This window comes from Oncorhynchus keta, chromosome 1, assembly GCF_023373465.1.
Source record: "Oncorhynchus keta strain PuntledgeMale-10-30-2019 chromosome 1, Oket_V2, whole genome shotgun sequence".
Classification (NCBI taxonomy): Eukaryota; Metazoa; Chordata; class Actinopteri; order Salmoniformes; family Salmonidae; genus Oncorhynchus; species Oncorhynchus keta.
In genome coordinates this window covers 61,393,181-61,415,119 of record NC_068421.1, presented here as the reverse complement: position 1 = coordinate 61,415,119, position 21,939 = coordinate 61,393,181, and the positions used below count along the sequence as shown (strand labels likewise).

Here is a 21,939-nt window from a genome sequence, read left to right as displayed (position 1 = left end):
GGTGAAGACATCACAACTATGAAATGACACATATGGAATCATGTAGTACCAAAAAAGTGTTAAAATGATTTGGTTATATTTGAGATTCTTCAACGTAGCCACCTTTTGCCCTTATGACAACTTTGCACACTCTTGGCATTCTCTCAACCAGCTTCACCTGGAATGCTTTTCCAACAGTCTTGAAGGAGTTCCCACATATGCTGAGCACTTGTTGGCTGCTTTTCCTTCACTCTGCGGTCCAACTCATCACAAACCATCTCAATTGGGTTGAGGTTGGGTGATTGTGGACACCAGGTCATCTGATGCAGCACCGCATCACTCTCCTTCCTCAGGCCCTTACACAGCCTGGAGGTGTATTGGCTCATTGTCCTGTTTAAAGCAAATGATAGTCCCACTAAGCACAAACCAGATGGGATGGCCTATCGCTGCAGAATGCTGTGGTAGCCATGCTGGTTAAGTGTGCCTTTTGAATTCTAAATAAATCATTGACAGTGTCACAAGCAAAGCGCCCCACACCATCACACCACCTCCATGCTTCACGGTGGGAACCACACATGCAGAGATCATCCATTCTCCTACTCTGCGTCTCACAAAGACACGGAAGTTGGAACCAAAAATCTCATATTTGGACTCATCAGAGCAAATTTCCACTGGTCTAATGTCCATTGCTTGTGTTCCTTGGCTCAAGCAAGTCTCTTCTTATTATTGATGTCCTTTAGTAGCCCGATTCACACAGTCTTCTCTGAACAGTTGATGTCTGTTACTTGAACTCTGTGAAGCATTTATTTTTGATGCAATTTCTGAGGCTGGGAACTAATGAACATATCCTCTGCAGAGGTAACTCTTCCTTTCCTGTAGCAGTCGTCATGAGAGCCAGTTTTGAAGAAACTTGAAAACTTCTACATTTTCTGTATTGACTTTCCTTCATGTCTTAAAGTGATGATGGACTGTTGTCTCTCTTTGCTTATTTGAGCTGTTCTTGCCATAATGTGGGCTATTTGGTAAAGGACCATCTTCTGTATACCACCCCTACCTTGTCACAACACAACTGATTGGCTCAAATGCATTAAGAAGGAAAGAAATTCCCCAAATGAACTTTTAACACCTGTTAAGGCACACCTGTTAATTGAAATGCATTCCAGGTGACTACCTCATGAAGCTGGTTGAGAGAATGCCGAGAGCGTACAACGCTGTCATCAAGGCAAATGGTGGCTACTTTGAAGATTCTCAAATACATATACAGTGGGGCAAAAAAGTATTTAGTCAGCCACCAATTGTGCAAGTTCTCCCACTTAAAAAGATGAGAGACCTGTAATTTCCACCATAGGTACACTTTAACTATGACAGACAAAATGAGGGGGGAAAATCCAGAAAATCACATTGTAGGATTTTTAATGAATTTATTTTAAAATTATGGTGGACAATAAGTATTTGGTCACCTACAAACAAGCAAGATTTCTGGCTCTCACAGACCTTTAACTTCTTCTTTAAGAGGCTCCTCTGTCCTCCACTCGTTACCTGTATTAATGGCACCTGTTTGAACTTGTTATCAGTATAAAAGACACCTGTCCACAACCTTAAACAGTCACACTCCAAACTCCACTATGGCCAAGACCAAAGAGCTGTCAAAGGACACCAGAAACAAAATTGTAGACCTGCACCAGGCTGGGAAGACTGCAATAGGTCTGCAATCTGCAATAGGTAAGCAGCTTGGTTTGAAGAAATCAACTGTGGGAGCAATTATTAGGAAATGGAAGACATACAAGACCACTGATAATCTCCCTCGATCTGGGGCTCCACGCAAGATCTCACCCCGTGGGGTCAAAATGAACTCAAGAACGGTGAGCAAAAATCCCAGAACCACACGGGGGGACCAAGTGAGAGAGCTGGGACCAAAGTAACAAAGCCTACCATCATTAACACACTACGCCGCCAGGGACTCAAATCCTGCAGTGCCAGACGTGTCCCCCTGCTTAAGCCAGTACATGTCCAGGCCCGTCTGAAGTTTGCTAGAGAGCATTTGGATGATCCAGAAGAAGATTGGGAGAATGTCATATGGTCAGATGAAACCAAAATATAACTTTTTGGTAAAAATTCAACTCGTCGTATTTGGAGGACAAAGAATGCTGAGTTGCATCCAAAGAACACCATACCTACTGTGAAGCATGGGGGTGGAAACATCATGCTTTGGAACTGTTTTTCTGAAAAGGTACCAGGACGACTGATCCGTGTAAAGGAAAGAATGAATGGGGCCATGTATCGTGAGATTTTGAGTGAAAACCTCCTTCCATCGGCAAGGGCATTGAAGATGAAACATGGCTGGGTCTTTCAGCATGACAATGATCCCAAACACATCGCCCGAGCAACGAAGGAGTGGCTTCGTAAGAAGCATTTCAAGGTCCTGGAGTGGCCTAGCCAGTCTCCAGATCTCAACCCCATAGAAAATCTTTGGAGGGAGTTGAAGGTCCGTGTTGCCCAGCAACAGCCCCAAAACATCCTTGCTCTAGAGGAGATCTGCATGGAGGAATGGGCCAAAATACCAGCAACAGTGTGTGAAAACCTTGTGAAGACTTACAGAAAACATTTGACCTCTGTCATTGCCAACAAAGGGTATATAACAGTATTGAGATAAACTTTTGTTATTGACCAAATACGTATTTTCCACCATAATTTGCAAATAAATTCATTTAAAAATCCTACAATGTGATTTTCTGGTTTTTTTTTTCTAATTTTGTCTGTCATAGTTGAATTGTACCTATGATGAAAATTACAGACCTCTCATCTTTTTAAGTTTTAGAACTTACAAAATTGGTGGCTGACTAAATACTTTTTTGCCCCACTGTATATATTTTTTTAAACACTTTTTTGGTTACTATATGATTCCATGTGTTATTTTGTGGTTTTGATGTCTTCACTATTCTACAGTGTCGAAAATAGTAAAAATAAAGAAACCCTTGAATGAATAGGTTTGTTCAAACTTTTGACTGGTAGTGTGTGTGTGTGTGTGTGTGTGTGTGTGTGTGTGTGTGTGTGTGTGTGTGTGTGCATGTTTCATTCCAATACTAGGTGTTATCTTCACAGGCAGCAGAGCATCTTTATGGAGGCTTATGTCCTCTCTCTGAATCGAGACGTGCTTACCTCACACACTTGGGCCAATACATACACACACGCGGGTGCACGCATTTTACACCCGCGCAGAGCAGGCACCTTTTTTTCGTCACACCAGATGGCATGTGTCACCGTATTACGGCAGTATTTCATTAACATTATGTGCATCCATCTGTTGTGTGCTTGGAGGCCCCACAGAGCTTTTTCATTTTGGTCACTTTACAGCACTGCACCACCAACAGTAGGCCCAGCCATACTGCATGTTTATATAGCATAGAGTACTTCAAAGGTTGCATGTGGGTGAGGCTAAAGGTCAGAGGCCTGCATATGTGGTGTGCTCGGGCAGAGATTATCCATTATATTTAATAGATGTGGCTGCTCTAACAATTAAAATACACGTCTTCAAAGATTGAAGGCAGTTGGGAGGAGGTGAGATCAGGTGGGACTATTCTAGCCAATTAGAGGGCAGATACGCGTGTGAACAACTGATATAAAGTTGTTGTTTTTTCAAAGTTGCCAGGATGTGATTTGTTCCTCGTCAGTGCACTCGTAACAACCTAAGCATTACAAAACATATATTCGATCAAATAAGCCTCACATAGAAAATAAGCCATTACATGTTTTGTTGACCGAATTCCACACACTCATTTGGACATAAAAAAACTTCTGGCTTGGTGAAAATTGTGAAAAAAATACCAATAAAGGCCACCTGCTGTAAAGACCGAAGACGGGGCCCCTCGCTTCGCCACTTCTTCATTGGCTCGAGGCAAAAGTGGCTCCTTACCATAGATCTAGGATCGGATTACCCTACCTCAAACCCTAACAACCATTAGGAGATAAAATAAAATATCTGACCCTGTATCTGTGGTTAAAGGGCAACTCCTACCTGCTCCGGGTTGGAGCTGTGTTCGGAGTGAGGCTGATGTGGGAGGAACTTATGGGAAGAAACACTGGGGGCCCTCACTCCCTCTTACTTTCTCGTTCCCTTTCTCTCTGCACTGGAATGCTCCACCTGAGGCTATTGACTCAAAGAACCTTTGGTATTTTAAACGTTTGCATACTGTGCTAAACACTGAGGAAACCAGATCACCCCCCCAACCCCAACTCTGTCTGGGGGCTACCAGCAGGGCCAGGCTGACTTCAGTGGTGCTGCAGGTCTGGGGCGGGAAGAGCTGCGAACAACCAGCTGGTGTTTTGCCCCTAATTGCCTTTTGTTGACACAGGCTTGGTCTTGTGTAGGCAACATAGCTGCTATTTGCTCTCTCTTTGCCACGGTTGGCTGGATGGATAGATGTTAGAGGTTAGAGCTCTTGGAACTTGAAATCTGTCGGATAGGCTTGTGTAGAGATTTTGCTTAGTTATAATGATAATGGATTAGGCCTACTTATATCTAGCAGTTTTCACTTGGTCGCCAAGTGTTTTGATTTGCAAGTAAGGAAATGTGTAGCTTAGCATTTAGCCTAACTTTGTCCCTAGATTGTTAGAATACTGGCTATCAAAAGTCAGGAAATCTTTAAGTTATGGGAAAATTTGGCAAACCCTCGTGTCAGTCTGTCAGATCTGGAACCGGCCGTGTGCTTTTAGGAAAAGGTATCTACTATTAGACTACCACCTATCATCACAGTATCTACAGGCAGCCAGAGTGTGCCTTCCTTTTTTTAAATCTTTTTTTTTCCCAACACATTTCTCAGAACCTTTTAAGATCCATAATTTTTAGTGCCTGTGTTGCATTATTGAAATCAGAGGGGATATTAATTTGTATTTTGAAATGTTCTAAGCGTTGTCCAAAATCCCAATGGAGTGAGATTTTAAGGAAATTCCCGTAATGTCCTGATGGCATAGCAACTGCTCCATTTGGCTGCTGCTCAGCACTCATAAGACAGTTGCCTGCCCTGCACAGACAGCTGATAACCACATTACAAGATTTTGGCGAGGAACGGCGGCGTGTATTCATGAATGCCAAATATTTGACCAATAAAAAAAAGCGCCCCTCTCCCAACATGTGTAGCCCATGTATCTGACGCTGTCTGGACCATAAGAGTATATATAGCATGTTGCGCATCTAGTGGAAAGTCTTCCCAGAAGAGTGTATGTAGGCTGATATGGCAGAAAAGGGGGGGACCAACTTCATAATAATGCTCATGATTTTGGAATGAGATGTTCGACGAGCAGGTGTCCACAACGTTTTGGTCATGTAGTGCCACTGGCCTCAGATGATTTGAAGTTCAATCTGTAGCCTAGCCCTTTTAGGCTGACGTTAACTAGCTAGCTAATTTAGCTGGGTCATTGTTGCCCACGCGAGGAAGCTAAGCAAGCAAGTATTTTAGCTTGGTAGCCTATGACAACAAAAAAACATACTATGGGACAGAGCCATAGACCGTTTTGCCAACATGAGAGGATGACTGCATTGCCGTTCAACTAGTCTACAAGTAGGGTGAGTAAACAAAAAAATATGTTTTGCTTGCACGTACACAGAAATAAGTACTATAGACAGCCACAGAATATTTAGCAACAGTGATTGGAAAAAATAGTTTTTGATGTCCTTTTTAAGTTTGTTTTCAGTGTATTAAACTAAGCATATAGCCTTGATTTGACGTTTTAAATGTTTAAATTGAAATGGTTCTGAAGTAGCGGCGGAAGTGCTCATGTTGTCTTTGTGCTGACTTGTGCTGTGTAGTCTGTGGTTCTAAAATCAGTAGTTTAGTAAACTGTCAAACATTAACGAACTTGACCATGTTGCAGGTCATATAACTGTTTGTTACATCCAATAATTGCTTTGTGTACTTCACCAGACAGGTGTTCTTCGGTTGTGATGAAACAAATGTATATTTAGTTGAATTTATTCCGCCAGTGTGTGACTGTATTTTTGTTGTCATGGCCTTATCGTATATAACGCTGGCGTATGAATGGATGGGTTATAGAGCAAACAACGCAATTATCACAACGAAGGCTGTAATATGGATTTCTTTACATCGAGACTTCCGAACAATTATTCGTTAGTTAATTTTCTTGAAAGGTAAGGGCACAACCTAGATTAGAGCCAATGTCTTAAATAGCTGAACATGTTAGTACTCCAACCTCCTGAAAGTGACAAACTTAAAAAAAAAAAAAAACGTTTTATCAAATAAGTGCCTTTGATTTGACGGCCTGCACATACGCAGTTATGCGCGAGACAACCGTTAGACCTGATTAAGTGTTTCTGCACATGAGCTTAGCTAGTCAATGTGACAATGATCGGGGATTTATATCATACTGTATGTACTGTTTTTGGCTTCATCATTCATTGACATACTGTACACTGGCATCGGATGTTTTATTTTAATTTTATTTCACCTTTATTTAACCAGGTAGGCTAGTTGAGAACAAGTTCTCATTTGCAACTGCGACCTGGCCAAGATAAAGCATAGCAGTGTGAACAGACAACAATTAACAAGTCAATAACACAGTAGAAAAAAGGGGAGTCTATATACATTGTGTGCAAAAGGCATGAGGAGGTAGGCGAGTTATTACAATTTTGCAGATTAACACTGGAGTGATAAATGATCAGATGGTCATGTACAGGTAGAGTGTGGTGTGCAAAGGAGCAGAAAAGTAAATAAATAAAAACAGTATGGGGATGAGGTAGGTAAAAATGGGTGGGCTATTTACCGATAGACTATGTACAGCTGCAGCGATCGGTTAGCTGCTCAGATAGCAGATGTTTGAAGTTGGTGAGGGAGATAAGTCTCCAACTTCAGCGATTTTTGCAATTCGTTCCAGTCACAGGCAGCGGAGTACTGGAACGAAAGGCGGCCAAATGAGGTGTTGGCTTTAGGGATGATCAGTGAGATACACCTGCTGGAGCGCGTGCTACGGATGGGTGTTGCCATCGTGACCAGTGAACTGAGATAAGGCGGAGCTTTACCTAGCATGTAAAGTAGTGATTGCGCCGTGGCAATGGTTAGACTGGATTGTGTCAACGGGAGTGGAGAAATTACCATTTTGTATAGGTTTTTGAGTAAATTATTATGAGACCTACAGTTATTTATTTTAAATTAAATGCTACACATATTTAAGAGATTTCCCAATTGACACATTATGCGGTCAGCTGGAAAAATAACAAGATCTTGTTCCTATTTGGTTTAAAGCTGCAGTGAGTTTGGCACAAAGACACAATTAGTCCATCTAACACCACTACTGCTTGTAAAGTAATGTGACTGTAATGACAATCTGGTTGGAACCTGAAAATAACTAAATTGAGGAACATAATCAGAACCGGGAACAAAAGTGATCTATACTGTTATTTTAAAAGCATGGGAACCGCTTGATAACATTATTTTAACGTTCAAGACATTCTTATTTCAGTCCCACAAAAAAACACAACAAAGCACCTATGCAAAGACCTAACTCAAACTTATTCCAGTGTCTTCCGCCAGCTGAACATTTTTACTAGTGTGTATGCAACCTGCCCCTCCCCTTCCAAAGCATACGTTACTGTAGCCTACTAGCTATGTTTCAAGCGTGATTCAGAAATTAGGGAGAGATTTTAATTACAGAAGAATGGATGAACTTTTTCAATGCTAGTTACTTAGATACTATAGTTACCATGTTTCACATTAGATGTATTAACTACAAAAAGGTATGACGTAGTTTTAATTCTGTTGCCGCTCTGCACACAAACTTTTTAGCTAACTATCTAACTTTAGCGCTGGTCTAATGTTAAGCCAACTGTCGGAAGTTCAGACATCCAAAGTTCATCCATAGAATGTGCTCCTCTGTAGGTATAATTCTGTAGGCCAAATTCAGATAATGCATGTCATTAACAAGATGCATATCGCTTCAACCCAAGCCGCCTCCACCCTCTCTCACTCTCTCCCCACGTACATCATGTCAGTCGCATCTCGTGCCCTACACTTGTCTGTCCGTCACGCATATAAACAACTAGGCTGTAGCTTCCCGGCTCCATAGCAAGCTGCTCTATCCGCACTGATTGGAAAAGTAATTTTAATTTAAAAAAGGAACATTATAATCCGGTACTTTTTGTTTGGAAGCTGTTCAGAACATATTTTGCAGGTTGGAACAGTAAAACAAAACAAAAAATATGATTATGAAATTCTATTCAGAATGAAACGATTGTAAAATAATTTTGGTTCCAACCCTGATAACAATACAACACTCACTCCTACTGGTGTGAGCCAGGCCAGATCTGTCTGATTTCACTGACATGTTTGATGGTGTTTCTGTGTCTCAGGCTTCATCGCAGCAGCTGAAATTCACGACCTCTGACTCGTGTGACCGAATCAAGGATGAGTTCCAGTTCCTCCAAGCACAATACCACAGGTACATTTTTTTAACACTCCAACCACAGCTTATCAGATAAACTGGTATCTTTAGTTAAAAGGCAACTCCAACTTTCAACATAATTTTCATTTTCTCCAGTACAATACCAATGTTAACATATGTATAAAAAAATATATATATAAAAAATATATATATATATATATATATATATTTTTTTTTTAATGTAAAATGGCACATTTTCTAAATTTTGTAGGAAAAAATAAAACGTTCTGCCTAATGACATCAAAAGTTAAAACATTTCAATAACAGTGAATTTCAAACACTATGAGATTTGCGGTGATGTGGGGAGTAAGAAAATACTGTCCCTTGGGCTAGAAACTTGAAGGGTTTGAAAATCTTTTTTAAAACTTTAATCCTACCCTGTGATGTCACAGAAGTATTTTTTTAGGACCTTTTCTTTACAACCACAGATCATAGAAATACTCTTGTTTTCTCTCTGGTTTGGTGCTGGAGATGATGAATGAGGTTGAAAAATGGCGGAATTGTCCTTTATGATACAAACTATTAATCACTTTATTAAGCATAACCATATTATATTTGTAGGTGAGAGTACAGATTAGAGCACTTGTTGAATTCTACTCTATTAAGTCATTGCCGTAAGCGTGTGCACCACATGCTGCTTTTATCAAGATCACATGGGCATAACCTCCATGATTAGAATACCAAATAATTCACAGCAAGACAAACACATTTTTGTGTCTTCTGCTGCATATTTTTTATAGATGTGTGTCACTTCCATTTGGAACCCGAGTCTACAACTCTGTTCTCTTTCATGTAATAGAAAGCAGTGTTATGATGTACCACTATAGCCACAACCCAACAAGATTGCCATTTGCTAGATGGTATAAGGTCATTCGTTTTACCTGGATTGAGATGTACAGTGTTGTGCTGTTTAATTCATGACTTAAATGGAGTTTATGGACCAAGGAAGGTTTCTTCTTTATTGATTTCTAGCCTTTGAAGAAGCAGCTGCACTGCTCCGACTGCATCTTGTTTCCCCCCTTTACCTGTGGTACAGGAACTAGAGTGTGTATTGGCTAAGGTTCTTTCCTCCCTGTTTCATTGAGCTTCATCAGAGGAGAGCAAGATAAAAGCCTATGTTCTTTCGTTGTGTGAAATTCCTGTCGGTCTGATCATCAGTCTGTTCCTATAGCATGAACACCTCAGTGCCTGGGCTTTGGTGTGTAATTCCCCAGACTCCCCCCCCACCCCAATTTAACCCCCTTCAGAGGCAGACAGAAGCAGTTGAAAAGAATACCTGTTCTATACGCCGAATTCGTAGCATGCATATGCGCCGCCTATTGACTTGAGCTGAAGCGCCATAGACAAGGCTTTGTAGAATGCTGTGTTCAGCACTTTTAAAGGGAAATGTTCTGCAGGCGGTCTCCTGAGCATAGTAGTGAGCATTGTAACTGTCGCTCCCCCCCTCCTTCACATGCATAAATAGTTCAGGGAATACATAAATCAAAATAAAGATGACAGCAGGAGCGATTTAGAGGCGGAAGGAGCGGCAATAAAACTCTATCAAAGTGTCGTTTGAGAGCGTCTCTCTGGACCCCTGGGCCGCCTCCACCAATCACAGGCACACAAAGACAATCCCAATAGGGTCTCAGGTAGGGTGGCAGCAGGGGAGGCTGGTCGTCATGACAACCAACCTCTGTGTGGCTGCTGTTGGATTTATTTATTTATTTTTTTTAGAAGGGAAAAGCGATTTGGCTAAGTGGAGGCTGCAGGCGAAAGAGGAGTAGAGATGGAGGGCCAGAGGGAGAGAGCTGTCTGAATGAAATGCGCCCCCTGAGCACTTGTTTGGTCAGGGAATCTGAGGACTGCTCTTGAATTGTAATGAGGCGGTTTATTCTTTAACCTTTTCACTTTGGGCTGGTTTAACAGCGCCACTTTTATGATTCCATTTGCATCCACAATTTTTCCATGTAAGTGACAGAATCAGTGGTGGCTATGAGCAGCAGTTTCCCATTTAGGACCAATGATGAGAATCGCCACAGCTAATGCTCTGCCTAATTGAGCCGTCATTCACAGTGGCACAGATCCAGATCCCAAAGACTATCTTAATGTAAATACACCATTATAAACCCTTGTTTGATGTAAACCCTTCTCCCTCTGTGTCATTATTAATCAGAATGCTTTCCAGGGGGGACGTCAACACCGGAACCATGCTAATATGGTAACCAAGTTTGTGACAAGTGGTGTGACTTGGCCTCCTTTGTCCTGTCACCTCCTGTGACATCTGCAGTGAGCACGCTGACATGATTACAGCTAATGGCTGTCTGCGACGCCTCAGAGCTGCACATTCACCAACCAGCCACTATTTATAGGCAGGACATTTAAAAGCAATCTGGGTGTATATACTGGCCTTTTATTGGGGTTTATTTGGGATCCTTTGGTCGATTGACACCATGTTAGATCTGCTGAGGGAAGGATGAAATCATTTCCTGGCACTCTGAAGAGATATGATGGATGCTTCCTGTAGACTAAAAAGATGTTCTGTTTTTCTCTCCTTTTTCTGCAGTTTGAAACTGGAGTGTGACAAGCTGGCAAGTGAGAAGTCTGAGATGCAGCGTCATTATATCATGGTGAGAGTCTGTGTGTGTTTCTGTGCTGTGTGTGTGTGTGATTGACCCTGCTCTGTCAGTCTGCCCCATGGCCCGCTGGCACAGTCACATGGAATCACATTCATACCAACTACTGTACAGGCAGGGGGATGTTAAACACTGCAATGATATGATATCTCAACAAAACATACTTTCACCTTTTTATTATGGGATAGTTTTGAATTTGGCACTATTTTAGTATTAGTATTGCAGCGATGTTGAGCAGCGATGTTGAGCGTATTAGTATTGCAGCGATGTTGAGCATATGATTTCTCACTCTTTTTGTCATGTCTCTACTTTATTTTAACCCCTCCTCCTGTGTAGACCTGTTCCCATCTATTTAGCTCTTTCCACTCCCTTTCTCCTGCCTCTCCCTCTTCTCTGTGTATTTCTATGCCGTTGTTCTCTCTCTCCTCCCTTCTATGATTCCTCCTCATCTCATCTGTGGTCTTTTTGTCTCTGATGTCGTTATGTCATCCTACCCCTCTTCCCACCATCCTCCCCCCGACACATACTCTCCACCTCTAGCTAATCTCATTGTCTCTTGCCAGGCCTGTGTAGCTGTCTGATATTCTCTCTCTAATTGATCCGTTGACTGGCTTAATCTCATCTAATCTGTGCAGCGCTGCACTCGTATCCATCAGCGGGTCAGTGTGTGGAGCTTCAGCCCAGCCCCCCATTGCCTATCGGGTTCCCCCGCTTCGCCGCCTGCTAACGCAAGCACCTCCATTTCCCCAGCACCGTAATTGCTTTAGGGACATGCCGTTTGGGGTGGAAGGCTTACTCTCCTCTCTCGTGTATGTGTGTTTGTTTTAGAGCGTTGGAGCCCATGCCTTCACAGACCGAGAGGGTGATTTAACAGGGCAAATGCTGAGCCACTGGCCCGCTCATTAACACAGAACACACACCATCCCTTCTCACAGCGACACACAGAAGGACACCAATAACAGGATGTGTGTAAAGGGTTCAACCTGGTGTAATGACATGATACATGACACCCAGGAGATGGCTGCTGTAGACTGCTCTGTGGGACAGTCAGAAATGCATATGGACAATCTGTCTACAGGACATAATGTCATTTCCCTTTTTCCATTATTATACTGTATATATAACAACGCTGCCTCTTCCTTCTACTTTACAGTACTATGAGATGTCCTATGGGCTGAACATCGAAATGCACAAGCAGGTAAGTCTCTCGTGCTACATTAATAGGAACCACTTCTTCAGCAGTGATATCTGAGAGAGGAATCTGTTCTTCTCATTGGGTGTGCCGACTAGTCGGACAAAACAAGAATCTTAATGGATATGGGCAATTTCCGAGGTACGATTATGATCTGAGTATTTTTTGTTATCCTTGATCGGGGAAAGAAAGTACTTTTTGGGTGCCAGCACGCATTTTTCTCATGTCAATCAGTCATGTGTGAGGTTCTAGGTGGTCTAAATGACTCCACTGGCTGTAAAGAGAAGGGTGGGCTGTATGTTGATCCTGCTGCCCTGATTGGATAGAGGAAGGCTGTATTTTTCCATCCACTTGCTTCAGAATTTCACCGGATCAGTTTTCGGTCTGATCATTTGGATTTCTGCTGCCTGTTACTATGATAAATCACATGGCGAGGATGTTTGCTATCAATGTGTGTAATATCTTACAGGCGGTACAAGCGTAGGAGAAGAAATATGAACCGCTGCTGCGCATTATGAGTGACAGACGGCAAACGTGGCTGCCCCTGCAAGTTGAGGACACACACACCCCTCTGTTCACTGCTCTTAATTTGCAGTGAGAATGTGCAGGGAGGTGTTTTTGCCAACATCTACCAATGACGACTATCAACTGTCAACTTGCGGATACGAGTATGACCATGTCGGCACACCCCTACTTCCCATCATGCTGCCTGTAGACAGACGGACAGTGAATCATCTCTCTGTGGCATCGATGAGAAAGCATCATTACTCACAGAGGGATTGTTCTAATGGAAGGAGCAGTACAGTACTGCACAGGTTAAAGCTCTAATCTAGGTATATTCCTACATGATCAGTGGAAGAGTAGCGTACTACTGTCTAAGGGGCTCATCTGGTGCCCATTGATCAGGGGGTGTGGGGAGTAAATAATGGGCAGGCTGCTGGGGTAGAGCGATGTGCCTCTGTGGACCCGGCTTTATCTGCGACCTCGTCTGGCGATCGCGGCCACCCTAAAAGATTGACGGTTCCTCCCTGATAGCCACACCGGCAGCATGGAACACGCAGTGAAAAATAACGTCACAAACACGCTCGCTTGCATGCACACACACACACACACACACACACACACACACACACACACACACACACACACAAAGTGCATACACAGCCTCCACTCTGCCTCATGAGTACAATTCATCACCCCTACTCCTTTATTTGACGGGGATGAAATATTTAGAAATTCAGAGGCGAGAAAGAGCGAGGGGAGCTGTGTGTGTGTATCCCCACTTGTTTGCCTATATGTGTGTATCCGCATTTTTGTTAGCCCGTTTGTGTGTGTGTGTGTGTGAGTGCGTGCTTTGTGTGCCTTTTGTGTGTGTGAGTGGGTGCAGATGAACTGCGGCAGCATTAGAGTTGAAATTGAAGGGGGTGTGTAGAACTGAATGTCGAGGAGAATTCACATCTGGGTTTTGTGTTCAGCCTGCTCTCTTCCTCCTCCCACTCTCCCTCGCTTTCTCTCTCTCCTCCTGAGCGTTCTGTTCTCTCCAGCTGAGGGGCTCCAGACAGTTTAGTCTGGGATTGTGCCAGGGAGATATTGAAAAGGGGTTATTCGTGTTTCTTCTTTCTCTCTGCTTTTTATATTTATTTATTAAAAATTAAATTAAAAATGTCCTTGCCAGTTGCGAGGCCTCTCTCCGGTTAGCCTAGATGAATTGTGCTCCCGCCTGACAAAACATTTGGCATCTCCTCTTATTTGTGTGTGTGATGTGATCTTGCGTGTGTGTGTATAGAAAGAAGAGTGGAGAGACAAAATACATTTTTAGAGGAGACAGCAAGCGATGTCGGTGCGCATGATAGTGATAAGAGTAATGGTGCATGGTAAATGTGATGAGGTCTCTTCTCAGATATCACGCTGAATTAGAAAGTAACACAATTAACACTGTGTTGCATATCTGAGTTGGTTATGATAATCACTGCCCGAACATTGTGTGTGTGTGTACAGATGTGTGATCTTAATTTGACCTACATTGTCACAGCAAAATAATCCTGCATGTTGCTTGATCGGTGGTTAGGCTACTTGAAAAGTGCAATACTGTTAATATAACTGTGGGTTTTCAGTGAATTTTATGTACACTACCGTTCAAACCAGTTCTGTGAAGGGAGTAGTACACAGCGTTGTACGAGATCTTCAGTTTCTTGGCAATTTCTTGTATGCAATAGTCTTAATTTCTCAGAACAAGAATAGACTGACGAGATTCAGAAGAAGGTTGTTTGTTTCTGGCCATTTTGAGCCTGTAATCGAACCCACAAATGCTAATGTTCCAGATACTCAACCAGTCTAAAGAAGGAGTTTTATTGCTTTTTTTAATTAGGACAACAGTTTTCAGCGGTGCTAACATTATTGCAAAAGGTTTTTCTAATGATCAATTAGCCTTTTAAAATTATAAACTTGGATTAGCTAACACAATGTGCCATTGGAACACAGGAGTGATGGTTGCTGATAATGGGCCTCTGTATGCCTATGTAGCTATTCCATAAAAAAATCTGCCGTTTCCAGCTACAATAGTCATTTACAACATTAACAATGTCTACACTGTATTTCTGATCAATTTGATGTTATTTTAATGGACTTTTCTTTTTTCAAAAATGTTTAAGTGACCTCAAACTTTTGAACGGTAGTGTAAATCGGTGCAGGAAAATTATCCGCAACAAAAGAGTGATCAAATTAAGGTCCTATGTTCTGTGTGCTTGTTGTAAAGTGCCCTTTGGGTGCATTGGATTTGTGTTGTGAGACTGATTGGTGTTAAATTGGTGTTAAATGAAGCTAAGGGCTGAAGTGTTTTATTTCCTCAGGCTGAGATTGTGAAGAGATTAAACGGGATCTGTGCCCAGGTCCTCCCTTATCTGTCCCAGGAGGTAAGACCACCCTCTAACCCCTGACCCTTTATCCCTAACCCCAACCCCACATTGCGCCCTTAGCCTGGAATGAGATCATTCTCATTTGACCACTCCTCCTCCCTCCCTCCCTCCCTCCCTGTATTATATTTTTCTCTGTTCTCCCTCCATTCATCATTGAGAGCCCTGTAATCAAAGGGGCCAGTGCGCTCTGCTGTGATCCAGATAAGATGTGCTCATTTATGTCCATGACAAGATGACCCTACCCATTCCAACATGGGAGTAGACCATTGATACTCCATCAGAGCCCTATGTTCTGTTAGTGGTGGCTGGTTGAATAACTGAATGGGTGATTAGCACAGGGTCAGTGTTGGTAGTGTTGATCCATCTACTTACCCCCCTGTGTGTGTGTGTGTTTGTACCCCAGCACCAGCAGCAGGTCCTGGGGGCCATCGAGAGGGCCAAGCAGGTCACCCCTCCAGAGATGAACTCCATCATCCGGGTAGGCTGCTCCCTCCAGCCCCTTCTCTGTGGGGTTACTGCTACTCTGTCACTATTTCACTATCTATCACTCTTTGATGATGCATCTGCTGTCCTGGGGTTTCCTTTAGCTTTGTCTGGTGTTTTAGGTATTGAAGATGATGATAAACAATCTTTATGTGTATATTATACTGAGTGCACAAAACATTAGGAACACCTTCCTAATATTGAGTTGCACCCCCTTTTACCCTCAGAACAGCCTCAATTTGTCAGGTTGTGGACTCTACAAGGTGTCAAAAGCTTGTGTCAAGTTGTCTGGATGTGCTTTTGGTGAGGGACCATTCTTGATACACACATGAAACTGTTCAGTGTGAAAAACCCAACAGCATTGTAGTTCTTGGCACTTTTAAACCGGTGCACCTACTACCATACTCCGTTCAAAGGCACTTCAGTAATTTGTCTTGCTCATTCACCCTCTGAATGGTACACATACACAATCCATGTCTCAATGGTTAAACCTTATTTAACCTGTCTCCTCCCCTTCATCTACACTGATTGAAGTGAATTTAACAGGTGACATCAATAAGGGATCATAGTATTCACCTGGATTCATCTGGTCAGTCGGTCATGGAAAGAGCAGGTTTTCCTAATGTTGTACACTCTGTGTATGTATGTCACATGTGGCCGGTGGTACCTTAATTGTGGAGGACATGCTCTTTGTAATGGCTGTAACAGAATATATGGAATTGTTCAAACACATGGCATACATGGTTTACATGTGTTTGATGCCATTCCAGCCATTGTTATGAGCCGTCCTCCCCTCAGCAGCCTCCTGTGGTTTATGTATAATGTGTGTCTACATATGTTTATCATATACCCTCAGTGTATGTGCATATGTGTGCGTGTGAGAGCCATATGCACCCATCTGTACCTCCCCTGTGTTTGAGCTGTGTGTTTGTTGTCCGCAGCAGCAGCTCCAGGCTCACCAGCTGTCCCAGCTCCAGGGTCTGGCCCTGCCCATGACCCCCATGCCCCTGGGCCTGAGCCAGTCCACCCTGCCGGCCGTCACCTCCTCCTCAGGCCTCTTCTCCCTCTCCTCCATCCTTGCCTCGCAGGCCCAGCTGGCCAAGGAAGAGAAGGCATCCCGTGAGGGAGCCGACAACCACCGTGAGGAGGACGGGGACAAGTCCGACTAGAGCTCCCTCTCTTTCTCCCTCCACCGCATATCAGCAGCATCGGAGGGCTGTGGTCCTGTATACCTGCTATGTATCCATGCCAGCCTTCCTCCTCTCCCCTACGCCCTTCTCCCTAATCGTCCTACTTATATTTGCCATGCTTGGTTTTAAATTCTACTCTATTTTTCTCTCGATCTCTTGTCATATCTGATGCTTTTGCCGTCATTCCAACTATGTACAGTGTTTATTTTTTTATATATATATATATATATATATATATATATATATATACAATTTCTTCAGATATCGTTTGATTTGAGCTTTATTTCTTTTTGTTAATTGTGTATTCTTGTCACGGACCACCAACGGTCCCTTTTCCTTCCATTCTGACCACATTTTCACTCTTTACTCTCCCTCTTTTAAAGGAGGAGTTTCCTTTTTCACAACCAAATCTCTGTTTTTGATGTAAATGGCATGTTGTATAAGGGTCCAGACACCTTTTTTTGTGATTTCAAATGTTTTTGAGAAATAAAGCTTTTAGTGTAGTGATGCCGGTCTTTAGATGTTGTACACATGAAATTGTCATTCCAAACTTTATCCTCAACGTTATATTCCATTTTGTTGCGACTGAAGCTATATCTCTCCGTCCATTCTACGTGTAACTGCCAAAAGAAAGGAAAGACTTGATTAAATAAGGGATACAAAGTGTTTTGAAAGCATGAGGTGCTTCCACACAGGAAGTTCCAGACACTTGTAGATTCTATGCCAAGGCTCGTTGAAGCTGTTCTGGTGGCCCAATGCCCTATGAAGACACTTTGTGTTGGTGTCTTTCTTATTTTGGCAGTTACATGCAGCAAGCTACATGGAAAATGGAACAGCTGGATAGGGGAAACTACTTGAGTCGCCAAACGGGAATATAACATTCTGGATAAAGTTCGGAATGACACAATTTCATGTGTACAGCATCTAAAGCCCTGCATCACTAGTATAAGCTTTGCTGTTTCTACAAAAACATATTTGGGTGTTTTTGGAACTTTTGTTCGTGTTTATTCGGGGCCCCCATACTACACGGCGAGGACAAAGAATTGATATGCTGTTTGGGTTAAGTTCCTCAAACTTGAAATCACAAAAGAGTCTAGACTGCACTATAACATGCCATTTACATCAAAAATAGAGATCTGGTTGTAAAAAAAAAAAAAGAAGAGGAAACTTCTCATTTTAATCACTCTCCTCCCCTCCATTTTGCTATTCTGTGTTCTTTCTCATAAGTGGATATTTGTTTGCACGCCACTGTCGCTGAGCGTCTCCTTCCTCCCTTTTTAACCAGGGCCCATCTGGGACCCTGAATGTCACACAGTATAATTGGAATAACAAACCAGAAGAGATCCAACAGACAGGCTCGCGTCACACAGCTCTCTAGCCTCTGTTGTGTCAACTTGATTCGATCGGTTGGTGTACACGACTTTGTTGCTCCATCGTAAAGAGACTCTTAGATGAGCTACATTGAAACGGGTCTATGGACGTCTGAATCCTAACTTGAAAATCCTGCATTGATAGTTGGGTGCACTTCGATTTTCAGGTTAGTATTCGCCCCCAAGGTGAAGGAGGGTAGTTGAAAGACGTCAGTCTTCTTGGGGAATAGTGTAACTAGGTAATTCCAGTCCCCGATGGCTATAGTTGGGAAAGACGCATTCCTGTCTTAATGCCATATAAAGCTGTGCTCTTACGTAGTCAAACTCTAGTGCTGCTTTTAGTCGTTTTAAGAAAGTAGGACGTATTGAAAAAAAAAACTTCTAGATGAGTAGAGAGATGTATAATAAAAATTGTATATGGGAAACGAAAAACACCTTAGAGCTACTTTCATGCTGTTTCTCTTCAAGTCTGCTATCAGTCCTCCAACAAATCCACCCCCTATGACAAATTCCCCAAAGAACACGATCTAACCCACTGAGCTGCTTTAGACATATCCACACACAGCAGCTTCCATGAAAGACATGCTATCAGTACTATAATAACAGTCCGAATGTCCAGATCGCAGTGATGATAACATTGTGGAAGGTAGAAAAGACCTTCAATCTTTTTTTTCTCCTTTCTGTAAAGTGCACTAATATTATGTTTTGGTGGTGATGCAGTAGAGGAGAGTAGTTGCCTCCAACACTAGAGGGCAGTAAGTGTTTTAGAAAGCAGCTCTGACGTCCATTGAGTCACCTCTTTGAACAGGAGTCCTCCGGTCTATTTTACGAAACGGGTTGACATCTCTGTTGACATCTCTGTCAACCCCTATTGTTAGGCAGCGGCATTGAACATATTATGCTAAATGTCCACTCAGCCCCGACTATCTTTTTACTCAAAGATGAATCTCTGTATAAGAAAAAATGATACATGATTGAGCTTTCTCTTGTATACAATACATTAACAGCACTCACATATTTTGATCTATTGTCCATGGGCAATGAATAGTTAACTATGTTTTTTTTAGCTGTTCTTTGATTAGATAAAGCACAACTAGCCACTGTTTAATGTGCATTTACAAAAATATATCTTTCCCAAACATGTTTCTCACAACCTATTGGAGAAACAGAGCGAGAAACGACAGCTTGATACGATATTACCTGGCCCCTTGAGTGCCGATGTAGGCTAGAACTGAAGCTGTACCTGGACTTGAAGAAATAATGACGTGAATATCATGATCTCTGATTCCCAGGATCCTTCAATTCAAAGTCCCATTAACCAGCTCTGCAAACGTTATGACAATTACGTTCGGTAAAATCCCCCGGAATATGGCACTCCATTTAGTATGATATGTTACGTTTCGTATGGTATGTATTAATTTCTGTATGTCCATCATCCATTTTGTATGGTATGATAGGTTACAAATTGCAAATGTTTTGTTAAGAATTCAATTGGTTGTTGCTAAGTTTGGGTAGGTGGCTAACGTTTGCTAGTCTAGGGGTTAAGGCTTAAAGATGGGGGGAGTGTTATCTAGCATGCTAAGTAGCTAAAAAAAGTATTTGCTAAAGTTGTCCGTGATGAAATATCGAACGCGCTATATTTTTGTTTGTTAGATGTTCGCGTTATACTCCCACCCATATCCACCCCAAACGACCAACCAACCAACCAACCTCCTTCCTTTCTTTTGGCTTAAGTTGCATTGTTTTATGTAACCATGCCAAATGTAACATACTAATTTGAGTGAACTGGATTTACGTTTACTATGTTACGTCTAGTCTGAGACGGGCTGTTTTTGGAAGTACATGCTGTGTGTAAGTGCAGTAATGACAATAGTTGCTCCGCCAAACTCCATATTTTGGTGAGTTCCGAACATATGTTTTACAACGTTTGCAGAGCTGGTTAATGGGACTTTGAGTTGAAGAATCCTGCGCGTCAGAGGCCATGTCGTCATATTCATCATCTCCCAGGTACTGGTTCAGGCTAGGTACTAAGGTCTAGAACCTTGGGTTGAATGTCCAGGCAGCCCTAGAGCTATGGGGAATATAGAAGATGTGTGTGATGGTGACTGTGGTGGTTTTACTGTAAGATTCATTGGGAGGTAATTGGTGTTATTGTCTGACCATTGTTTTGATCCCAGCCTGTGATACAGCATGTGATGTACTGTATGTTTTTGTATTTCCCTTATATTAATAGACATTCTCCGTTCTGTTTTTGGTGGGTTACACTGTGAGGGTATATAGATCTGTGTAAATTTCCTAGATAACTCTGAGATGATTCCATAGCCGTATGTGAATGCATTCATAAACCTCTGTAATATTAGATTTGAACGTTGGTCAGTCAGTGGTGAACCTGGGATTGACGTGTGGCTCTCTAAGCTTGTGAGCACAACTTACTCCTATGGACTTAAACAGTAGTGATATGCAACGAGTGTGAGTAGCTAGATGCACACAAACGCATGTCTCTTGGGGAACTATATTCCTTTCTATTAGCGAAGAAATGTTAAAAAAAAAAAATTGGTACACATTCTCTGTGATCAATGCACTTGTTTGAATATTATCGCTATAAAATAGAATGAGAGTAAAAAGCTGTTAAATTCTGATACAAATGAACTATGTGTTTGTTTAGTAGATGGGGACCAGTTTATGTATACAGTTATACATATAAAGCTTTACGTGTATATGGCTGCATCTTCTGTCTGTCCTGGATGGTTCCTGTGCTATGTCCTACAGTACTGATGTGACACTAGAGGAACTGCAGTACTTTGACCTATACCTGACCCAATCGCTTGCCCTTTCCCCAAAGCGTGAAGCATTGTAAGCATTTTGAGCTTTGTAAAGGTCATTTTTTAAATACTTATTTTGTGTATAATGTAAAACCTAAAGTGTGTACTTTGGCAAAAAAAAAGTGTCATGAAATCATAGCTTCATTTAAACAAGGTGAAATATAAAAAGTAACACATTTACTATACATAACTGAAATGTTCTGCAGTAAGGAAGTACTTATGGTGCCTTACAAATAAAGTCAATCAAATCAGCTGTGCGTGTTTGTCATTATGTATCTACTACTCCAAGAGGCCATGGTGAAAATGCAGTGGAGCTCTAGTATATTTTCAGTATTACTGCTAGATGAAGTATGACATTCACATGACTAATACTCTGCCAATTGATGTACTGTAGCATTTAAATAGTCTCATATGGACATTGTCAATGCCTGTGGAGCTTTGAGGTCCTTGTAGTTCCATTGTAACTCCACAAGGCGGAAGTGTTGATTTAGAAACATCCTGTCTCATTTCTACTCTGGGCTGAATAATGCTCTGAGGTATTCCTCCATGTACTCCTCTGGCACAGAGGCATGGAATATTTGAAGAATGGGATGTCTGCTCCGTGGGGTCCCTGATTTAGGTTTAGAAATTCTCCACCACATGTTCTGTTTTATTACAACATTGGAGAAATTGAGACATGACCCAGTTGGCACCTCCGCAAAACCCTTGTGTAGATATTCCATCTATCAATCAAATGCATAACTTGTCATCACATTCAGTTATTTCTCATTACACGCACAAATATATGCAGTGTTACGCATACACAGGCAGTTACACACACCCTCTTCCTATTGGTTATTTTGTGTGTGTGTTTGTGTGGTTCCAGTCCTCTTCCTCCTCTCCTTCCTGCTCTGCTCTCTCTCAATCCATGGACTCCTCTGGA

General features: G+C 42.1%; 1 protein-coding gene across 2 annotated transcripts in view; it reads left to right on the top strand.

The window, feature by feature from the left end:
• The window catches only part of LOC118390006 (TLE family member 5-like), a 37,339-nt gene extending 16,071 nt beyond the window's left edge, over positions 1 to 21,268 (top strand). The window contains exons 2-7 of one of the 2 annotated variants that reach the window (XM_035780117.2): positions 8,339 to 8,427; positions 10,976 to 11,039; positions 12,199 to 12,243; positions 15,087 to 15,149; positions 15,556 to 15,630; positions 16,577 to 21,268. In XM_035780117.2, coding sequence (XP_035636010.1) covers positions 8,339 to 8,427; positions 10,976 to 11,039; positions 12,199 to 12,243; positions 15,087 to 15,149; positions 15,556 to 15,630; positions 16,577 to 16,804 — 564 coding nt within the window. In that variant the 3' untranslated portion in view covers positions 16,805 to 21,268. The remainder of the gene's footprint in view (positions 1 to 8,338; positions 8,428 to 10,975; positions 11,040 to 12,198; positions 12,244 to 15,086; positions 15,150 to 15,555; positions 15,631 to 16,576) is intronic. The other variant, XM_035780125.2, reaches the window with a different exon arrangement.
• Positions 21,269 to 21,939: the final 671 nt, after the last annotated feature.